This window comes from Lampetra fluviatilis, chromosome 45 (genome assembly GCF_964198595.1).
Source record: "Lampetra fluviatilis chromosome 45, kcLamFluv1.1, whole genome shotgun sequence".
Lineage (NCBI taxonomy): Eukaryota > Metazoa > Chordata > Hyperoartia > Petromyzontiformes > Petromyzontidae > Lampetra > Lampetra fluviatilis.
The window spans coordinates 3,515,513-3,525,112 of record NC_136319.1 but is presented as its reverse complement, the minus strand read 5'-3'; the positions used below and the strand labels follow the sequence as shown (position 1 = coordinate 3,525,112).

The following is a 9,600-nucleotide window of genomic DNA, read 5'->3' as shown; positions in this document are numbered from 1 at the left end:
CCTCAACCATTTCCCGGTCTGTGTGCCATGCATGGCACACCAGGTCCATTCTCCTCCGGGCACATGATGTCCGGTATACTCCAATGCCTCTCCTCCTCGTCTCTATCCCCCATGTCTCTCTCTCTCCGTGTCTGTCTCTCATTTTCCATGTCTGTCTCTCTCTCCCCATGTATCTCTCACTGTGTTTCTCTCCCCATCTCTCTCTCTTCCCTTGCCTCTCTCCCTCTCCGTGTCTCTCTTTCTCCGTGTGTCTCGCTCTCTCTCTCCGTCTCTCTCTCTCTTCCTCCTCCTCTCCTATATATTAGGCTATATCTTTATGTTATAATAGTTGTAGATTTGAGTGAAGCCATCTCTCTCTCTCTCTGTGTCTCTCTCTCTCTGTGTCTCTCTCTCTCTCTCCATCTCTCTCTCTCTTTTCCAACCTGTGACCTCCGGCCTCTGGGTCTCTGTTTCTCTTCGGGGCAGAGTTCAAGAGAGTTCAAGAGGCATAGCTCCTGGTCGCAGTAGAAATCTGCGGAAGTTCCGACGAAGCAGAACCCCGCAGAGGCTCCAACGAGGCGGAAATCCGCGGAAGGCCTGATGGAACAGAAATCCGTGGAGGCTCCGATGAGGTGGAAATCCACGGAAGCCGAGGAGGGATTCCTCCGGGGTTTGAAGGCGTGGGATGTGAATAGAGCGAAGGGTGAGACCTGGGGGAGAGAGAGAGAGATGAGAGGTAGGAAAGAGGGGGAGTGGAGAGGAATGGGTGATGAGTGGGTGAGTGAATGGGTGAGTGGGTGAGTGAGTGGGTGAGTGAATGGGTGAGTGGGTGAGTGAATGGGTGAGTGGGTGAATTAGTGAGCGGGTGAGTGAATGGGTGAGTGGGTGTTAGTGAGTGGGTAGGTGAGTTTATGAGTGGGTGAGTGAATGGGTGAGTGGGTGAGTGAATGGATGAGTGGGCAAGTTGTTGGATGGGTGAGTGGATGATTGAGTAAGTGGCTGAGTAGATGGATGGGTGAGTAAGTGGATGAGTGAGTGGTTGGCTGAGTGGATGAGTGGTTGGGTGAGTGGGTGGATGAGTGTGTGGGTAGAAGAGTGGGTGGGTGAGTGGATCAGTAGTGAGTGAGTCACCACCTGTGTCTCAGGGCTGGGATCCAGGCGAGGGACAGGATGAGGAGGAGGAGGCCGAGGCTCAGGCCCCAAACCAAGATGACCACCGGCGACACAGCCTCAGGGTGACGCCTGGAGTCTAGGCCTGATACAGGAGGGTTCAGCAGTCAATTAACATCATCATCAGCAAAATCATTATCAACAAAATCAGCAGCAAGGGAAGCAGCATGTCCTCACTCAACGCTGCGTGTCTACAATGCTGATGATGTTGATGATGCCACTGATGATGATGCCGGTGATGATGATGCTGATACTGTTGAAGATGATGTCGTTGATAATGATGGTGATGCTGCTGATGCTGCTGATGATGCTGACGAAGCTGTTAAAGCTAATGATTATGAAGACGATGCCGACACTGACAATGTCTGTATTTTGAACTTCTTTTGCACCGTATGTAGCCAGCCACGCTAATCAGAGTATTTCGGGAAGGACAACAAACTAAATATCAAGGAATTCGTTTTCAATCGAGATGATTTAAAAGTGCATAGCTCCAGTCTCTAACAAATAATGCTGCTGATGATGATGCTGGTTATGATTCTGCTATGGTGCTGATGCTGCTGATCATGATGAGGCTGATGTTGCTGCTGCTGGTGATGCTACCGATGATGATGCTGCCGGTGATGGTACTGCCGGTAAAGATGCTGCCGATGATGATGCTGCTGATGCTGCTGGTGATGATGAGGCTGATGATGATGCTGCTGCTGATGCTAATGATGCTGCTGATGATGATGGTGCTGATGAGCTGGTGATGCTGCTGATGATGATGCTGCTGATGAAGCTGCTGATGATGCTACCGATGATGGTGCTGCTGGTGATGATGCTGGTGATGATGCTGCTGCTGATGAGGCTGATGATGATGCTGCTGCTGATGCTAATGATGCTGCTAATGATGATGGTGCTGATGATGTTGCTGATGATGCTGCTGATGCTGCTGCTGCTGATGATGGTGATGAAGCTGCTGATGGTGCTGATGATGCTACTGATGATGATGGTGCCGATGAGGCTAGTGATGCTGCTGATGATGATGATGCTGCTGATGGTGATGATGAAGCTGGTGATGATGCTGCTGCTGCTGATGCTGCTGCTGATGATGATGATGAGGCTGATGATGATGCTGCTGCTGATGATGCTGCTGATGATGCTGCTGATGATGATGCTGGTGATGATGCTGCCGATGATGCTGCTGCTGATGATGATGATGATGAGGCTGATGATGATGCTGATGCTAATGATGCTGCTAATGATGGTGCTGATGATGATGATGTTGCTGATGATGCTGCTGATGCTGCTGCTGATGATGGTGATGAAGCTGCTGATGGTGCTGATGATGCTACTGATGATGATGGTGCCGATGAGGCTAGTGATGCTGCTGATGATGATGATGCTGCTGATGGTGATGATGAAGCTGGTGATGATGCTGCTGCTGCTGATGATGATGATGAGGCTGATGATGATGCTGCTGCTGCTGCTGATGATGCTGCTGGAGATGCTGCTGATGATGAGGCTGGTGATGCTGCTGATGATGCTGCTGATGATGCTGCTGCTGATGATGAAGCTGCTGATGGTGCTGATGATGATGATGATGGTGCTCACCGGCGCTGCGTTTGAGCCGTGTTGGGGTCGTCTGCTGCTCACAGCGCTGACCCGAAAACCCAGCCCGGCACCTGCAGGGTCATCATCGGGTCAAGGGGTCATGAGAGAGAGCGCGGGGGTCATAAAAGACGTAGGGGTCAGAAAGAGAGTGAAGTGATGCATGTGGACAATCTCTCTCCCTTATCGTGTCTCTCTCCCGTGCCTTTCTCTCCCCCGTGTCACTCTCTCCCCCATTTCACTCTCTCTCTCCGTGTCTCTTTCTCTGCCCATGTCTCTCTCCCCTTTGTGCGTCTGTCTACCCCGTGTCTCTCCTCGTGTCTCTCCCCCCGTGTCTCTCTCTCCCCGTGTCTCTCTCTCCCCGTGTCTCTCCTGCCCCGTGTCTCTCTTGCCCTGTCTCTCTCTATCTCTCCGTGTCTCTCTCTCCCCGTGTCTCTCTCTCCCCGTGTCTCTCTCTCCCCCTGTGTCTCTCTCTCTCGCCCTGTGTCTCTCTATCCCCGTGTCTCTCTCCCCCCGTGTCTCTCTCTCCCCGTGTCTCTCTCTCCCCGTTTCTCTCCCACCCCGTGTCTCTCTCTCTGCCCGCGTCTCTCTCCCCCCGTGTCTCTCTCCCTGTGTCTCTCTTTCCCCGTGTCTCTCTCTCTGCCCGCGTCTCTCTCTCCCCGTGTCTCTCTCTCCCCGTGTCTCTCTCTCTGCCTGCGTCTCTCTCCCCCCGTGTCTCTCTCGCCCCGTGTCTCTCTCGCCCCGTGTCTCTCTATCTCTCCGTGTCTCTCTCGCCCCGCGTCTCTCTCTCTGCCCGCGTCTCTCTCTCCCCGCGTCTCTCTCTCCCCGCGTCTCTGTCTCCCCGTGTCTCTCTCTCCCCGTGTCTCTCTCTCCCCGTGTCTCTCTCTCCCCGTGTCTCTGTCTCCCCGTGTCTCTCTCGCCCCGTGTCTCTCTCTCCCCGTGTCTCTCTCTCCCCTTGTCTCTCTCTCCCCGTGTCTATCTCTCCCCGTGTCTCTCTCGCCCCGTGTCTACCTCTCTCTGTCCACGTCTCTCTCTCTGCCCGCGTCTCTTTCTCCCCGTGTCTCTCCCCCCGTGTCTCTCTCGCCCCATGTCTCTCTCGCCCTGTGTCTCTCTATCTCTCCGTGTCTCTCTCTCCCCGTGTCTCTCTCCCCGTGTCTCTCTCTCTGCCCACGTCTCTCTCTCCCCGTGTCTCTCTCCCCGTGTCTCTCTCTCTGCCCGCGTCTCTCTCTCCCCGTGTCTTTCTCTCCCCGTGTCTTTCTCTCCCCGTGTCTTTCTCTCCCCGTGTCTTTCTCTCCCCGTGTCTCTCTCTCTCCCAGTGTCTCTCACTCTCCCCGTGTATCTCTCTCTCCCCGTGTCTCTCACTCTCCCCGTGTCTCTCTCTCTCCCCGTGTCTCTCTCTCCCCGTGTATCTCTCTCTGCCCGCGTCTCTCTCCCCGTGTCTCTCTCGCCCCGTGTCTCTCTCGCCCCGTGTCTCTCTCGCCCCGTGTCTCTCTCGCCCCGTGTCTCCCTCTCTCTGCCCGCGTCTCTCTCTCTTTGTGCGTTTCTCTCACATGCACGAGAGTCCCGTGACTTCAGCTCCTTGCACCCTCTGGCAGGTTCCTCCGTTGAAGCAAAACCCGTGCTGGAGTTTCGGTTCGCAGGGATGGAGGTGCCCCGTGCCTGCACATAGAGACATGGGGGGTGGGGAGGGGGGGGACAGAGTGAAACATCGGGAGAGATGGGGGGAAAGAGCAACATGGGGGAGAGACACGGGGTGGATAGAGAGAGACAAGGGGTGGATGGAGACACAGGGACAGATAGGCATGGAGAGATAGACATAGGTGGGTGGGGTGGAAGGAGAGAGACACGGGGGGGGGGGGGGGGGAGAAAGACCCGGGGGTAGAGAGACACGGGGAGAGAGACATGGGTGGGTGGGGTGGAGGGAGATAGAGAGACACGGGGAGACATGGGGAGAGAGCAACAGAGAGACTCAATAATTGTTTGGCAGCTACTCATCTGCCAGTTCATGTTCTAAGATTCACACAAACAAAAATCCCCCGTATAGTCTCATAAAAGCTGTTGGGGCAAGGGCTGTTAATGAGTAGGCCGGCACAGCACACGGGGGGGGGGGGGGGGTGGCCAGTACCACACCCGATCGCCTTTGTCTCCCCTGTAGCGACGAAATTCTCACTTGCAACTTTCATCAGCTAGCCGAGAAAGGTGCATTGAAAAATGTTGATACTCCGGCTGATGCTCCTGCTGTTGTGGAGTGACTCATGCAACCAGCTGTGGCTGCAGGGTTTGGTGGTACATTTGTTTGTCGTTTATTGTGAAAATTCGGTCACAGTTCTTATGATCACTGTTACATTGCTTTTACGGCTTTATTTTGGTGATTTCGAAACGTTTTTTGGTTTGGCCATGTTTGTTTGTTGTAATACGGAGTTAGAATGATGGCCTTAATCTAAGTTGTCTTGTGGTTGTTGTTTGACTTGCATCCCACTGGGATTTTGCACACAGCGTTGGTGTACGGTGCTTTTTCTGCAATATTTTGATGTCTTTTCTTGGATTTTCTGTTTGCACATAGTCACATAGTCACTTTAAGATGTTTTCTTGTTCATGTTTTTGTTTGTTGCGGTTGCACCCGATTCAAGAGCCGAATGGCTCACATGACTATACCAAATAAATGAAACTGAAACTGAGACGAGGCCACTGTGGGTTATAAATCATAGATGGGCACCCATCACCACAGTGAAAGAATGGCAGGTACATCTTAAAGATGACAAGCCAAAGGTCCATGGGCAGATGAGCTCCAGGGTAGCTCCTGGTGTCAAGGACATGTGCCCAAGCCCACTGGCCCATCACTGTATAGTCTAGTAGATGTTCTTGCTTGGACCCAGCATGCATCCATGATGTTGTGTAGATGTGCCAATGTCAGAACAGCGTTGGTGATTAAAAGCCCATAGGATGCACATAATTCTAGCAGCCTCCTATCGTTATATTTGTTGTTGAGCTGATCTGACTCATGCCTTCCAATCACTCCAGTCCAGGTGCCCATGTCATGACCCTCTCAGGCATTAAAGTCCCACACTCACACACACACTCACGCACACATAACAACCGCCATTAGGCAATAAGTGACGGTGACATCATGATGGCCCTTGTGCACGCTGAAGCCACGTGAAATGTCGAACGCCCGCTGGAAGGTCACGGGGCAGACCCAGGTGCCACGGGCACCACCTGTGCCTCCTACTGTGCCAATGCACACATAATCACACTTATATACAACCGCCATTCGCCACTAAGTGGCGGTGACGTCACCACGAGGCGTGTGCTGGGCTATGTGCACGTTGAGGCCACGTGAAGTGTCAAACGCCCGCTAGCAGGAGGTCACGGGGCAGACCCAGGTGCCACGGGTCCACTGAGATGACTGACTGATGTACCAACCGTGCCCCCTACTGTGACAACTTGCTGTCATTAAGCCACCCGGCGCTCTGCTCATTGTTGTGAGCATCACTCGTCCGCCCTCCGTTCTTGTTGGAAGGTGACTGCCTCCAACTGCCCAATAGCATCCTTCATGAGCCTCTTCCACAGAGGCCGAATTTGACACCGCTGGCACCAGTCATCGGCAAGTCCACTCAGCTCCACATCCTCTTATACATCACTTAATCTCTTCTCTAGCCCGTGCCACGCCCATTTAGCCCCCTCTATCCGTCTGAACAAAAGCTGTTTAGGCATGCGGTGGTTGGGCATGCGGGCTACATGACCCAGCCAACACAGCCATGCCTGCCGGAGGAGCTCACCGATAGAACTTTGTCCAGATCGTTAAAGGATATGTGAGCTCCTCACACAATCCAGCCTGGTGTCCTAGGCACGCCAGCCTAAATGTTTCCAACCGGCGGAGATGTTCCATTAGGGGGGTCCACGTTTCGCAAGCGTAGAGAAGGGAGGGAATGACTGTGGCCGAGAAAACCTGAAGCTTTGTGCGGAACGACAGACCATGTCGCTTCCAAACAGCGTGACGCAACCGATGAAATATAATGCTGGTCGACTGATTCAGAGTGAGACCTCTGCTGTCAAACCGGAGCTGGTCAGGAGCACATTACCCAGGTATGGGGAACTCTCCACTCTCTCCACAACTGCCCCATCACCAATTGGGAGTTGTGGGGGTGGAGTGCCCCGTGGTACAAAATACCCAGGCAGGTGCTTAGTTTTGGTGGGGCTGATGGTAAGGCCCCACCTCCTAGTGGCAAGCTCCAGGTTCAGCAGCAGCGCCTCAAACTCCTCCTCTGAGTGAGAAGCAATTACCAGATCATTGGCATACGTAACATAGTTGACCAATAGGGAGCCATCCCTTGACCGCACCCGGGCATCGACTAGCCTCCCATTGTATCTGTACCACACATACTCACACACACCTCACATTCACACACCTGGCACTCGCACACACACTTCTCACACACCTCACAAATAATAGTAATGTTGCGGACCGAAGACAATTCTGTGGCGCGGAGCCGAGCTCAGTGTCAGATTGCGTCGCACGGTCACAGGGAGACTCGATGGTTATATGTCGAGCTGAAGAGATGCTGAGCCTTTAGATGGTCTTTGAACGAAGAAAACGACTGATCGTTACGGATGTGAATAGGGGGATGTCGTTGCAAATGACAGTGGGGCTGCAACGGAGAAACGACGAGAAGCAATTACAGTCCTTGTCCAGGGAGTTTCATGGAGGTTCTGCGACGCACTGCGAAGGTTTCTACGATGCATTGAAGTGTGTGAGGCGTCAGCAGAGAACTTGGGTACGGTGGGTTTTAGGGCGCGGTAGCAGAGGCAAGCGATCTTGAAGGAAATTCTGGTCGGAATGGGCAGCCAACGAAGGGCACGAAGGATGGACAGGGATTCAGGGCGTAGACAACTCAGTAAATGTGATTTTTGAAGCGTTTGCAGATTGTTTTGGTTGCTTAGACGAGGACCGAGTTGCAATAGTCGAGCCGCGGCCCAACGATGCTGCAGGCAAGAGCATTTGCGATGTCGGAGATGATGGGCGGACATAGATGGCAGAGGGCACTGAGATGAAAGTTGCGGGACTTGAGAACGAGGTTGACGTGGGTGTCGAAGGAGAAAGTGGAATCCAGAGTGACGCCGAGAAATGTCACACCTCATACTCACAGCAGCACCGACACGAAACACATCGCGGTGTAACTCAGGAGAGAAATCTCTCTCTGTGCTCTCTCTAATCTTTACAGCTCCCCCGGCACTTTCCCCTTTCCCTCTCCATCCCTCTCTATTAAATCTCCCTGAATCTCCATGGCTTTCTATATAATCCCCGCTCATCCCTCTCTTAAATCTCCCTGCCTCTCCCTCCTCTCTCTCATCCCACTCTCCATCCCCTCTCTCGTAATTCTCCTGTTTTCATCCCTCGCTCTCTCTTGAATCCCTCTCCGGCATCTCTCTCCCTCCCTCCACTCTCCCCTTCAAAGCCCTGCTGCTCTCTCTTAAATCTCCCTCTAGCTTTCTGTGCCTCTTCCTCCTGTCCGCTGGTCTCTCTCTTAAATCTCACTGTACTCTCCATGGCTCTCAGTCCACTCCCTCCCTTGAAGCTCTCCCTTCCACATCCCCTGCTCTCCCTTTTCTCTCCCCGCTCTTTCCTCTCCCCATCTATCCTCTCACACTGCTCTCTCCTACCCCAGCTCTCTCATCTCTCCCTGCTGTCTTCTCTCTCCCCTCTCTCTCCTCTCTCCCTGCTCTCTCTCCCCACTCCCAAGGGATCTGCGCAGCCGAAGACCCCAGAATGACAAATGCCTCCGTTCCTACAGCTCCCCCCACTCTCCCTTCTCTCTCCTTTTCTCCCTTCTCCATCTCCTTCCACTCCCCCTTCTCTCTCTCCCACTCTCCCTCTCTTCTTGCTCTCCCTTCTCTGTCCCTCCTCTCTCTCCTTTCCTCCCTTTCTCCATCTCCTCCCTCCCAATCTTCCTTCTCTCTCCTTCCACTCTCCCTTCGCTCTCACCCCTCTCCTCCCACTCTCCCTCCTCCGTCTCCCCCCTCTCCTCCATCTCCCCCTTCTCTCCCTTCTCTCTCTCCTCCCACTCTCTCTCCCCCATCTCCTCCCTTTCTCCATCTTCTCCCTCGCTCTCCCCCTCCCTCCCTCCCTTATAAATGTGGGCTCTGTGCGGGTCTCCTGGGAGGTCCATGTGCATTCACCATTAGCATTGCCGTTCAATAGAGACCGGGGCCTCTCTCTCCCTCTCTCTCCCCCCACACGTACACAGACTGACTCATTGCATCTATGCACACACTCGTATATGCACACACCTCTATAAGAACAAAGATCCTCAACAGTCTGTTGGGGAAAGTGCTGTCAGCGAGTCGCACCTATGAAGGCCAGCATGGTCCATATTGGGTGTGGGTGGCCTTTATCTCCCCAGTGGGCGATGTTGACACACCGCATCAGGTACTCATTTGAGGCTGAGTCGAGCTCGGGAAAGCCCAGGACCGGTTCAAATAATCACTATCACTGGTGTTGGCCATGAGCGTGAATCGAACTCGGGTCACCGGGTTCGTAGCGCAGCATGCTGACCGCTACACTACCACTCCCCACTCATATATACACCTCTATATATACATTTTACTATCCACACATATCTATACACCTCTGCATAGACATTTAGACACAAATCTATATAACCTCTATATGCATCGACATCTCTCATGCATGCAAATCTATACAAATGTTTATATATACACACACACAACACACGTGTACAACTCAATATACACATGTACAGTAATCTATACTCAAACACACACCTATACACACACATATAGACCTCTGCAAACATACATGTGTAAAATCATCTATACACCTCGATACAAAGATGCCCTATG

At 53.0% G+C, this 9,600-nt stretch overlaps 1 protein-coding gene across 2 annotated transcripts in view; it reads right to left on the bottom strand.

Annotated features, from left to right (window-relative positions):
* Positions 1-224: 224 nt before the first annotated feature.
* LOC144947528 (uncharacterized) overlaps positions 225-9,600 on the bottom strand; it is a 56,465-nt gene continuing 47,089 nt past the window's right edge. For both annotated transcript variants that reach the window (XM_078876747.1, XM_078876748.1), the window contains 4 exons: positions 4,290-4,398; positions 2,743-2,813; positions 1,114-1,234; positions 225-689 (listed from right to left, as the gene is read on the bottom strand). In XM_078876747.1, the coding sequence (XP_078732873.1) occupies positions 479-689; positions 1,114-1,234; positions 2,743-2,813; positions 4,290-4,398 (512 nt within the window). In that variant the 3' untranslated portion in view covers positions 225-478. The remainder of the gene's footprint in view (positions 690-1,113; positions 1,235-2,742; positions 2,814-4,289; positions 4,399-9,600) is intronic.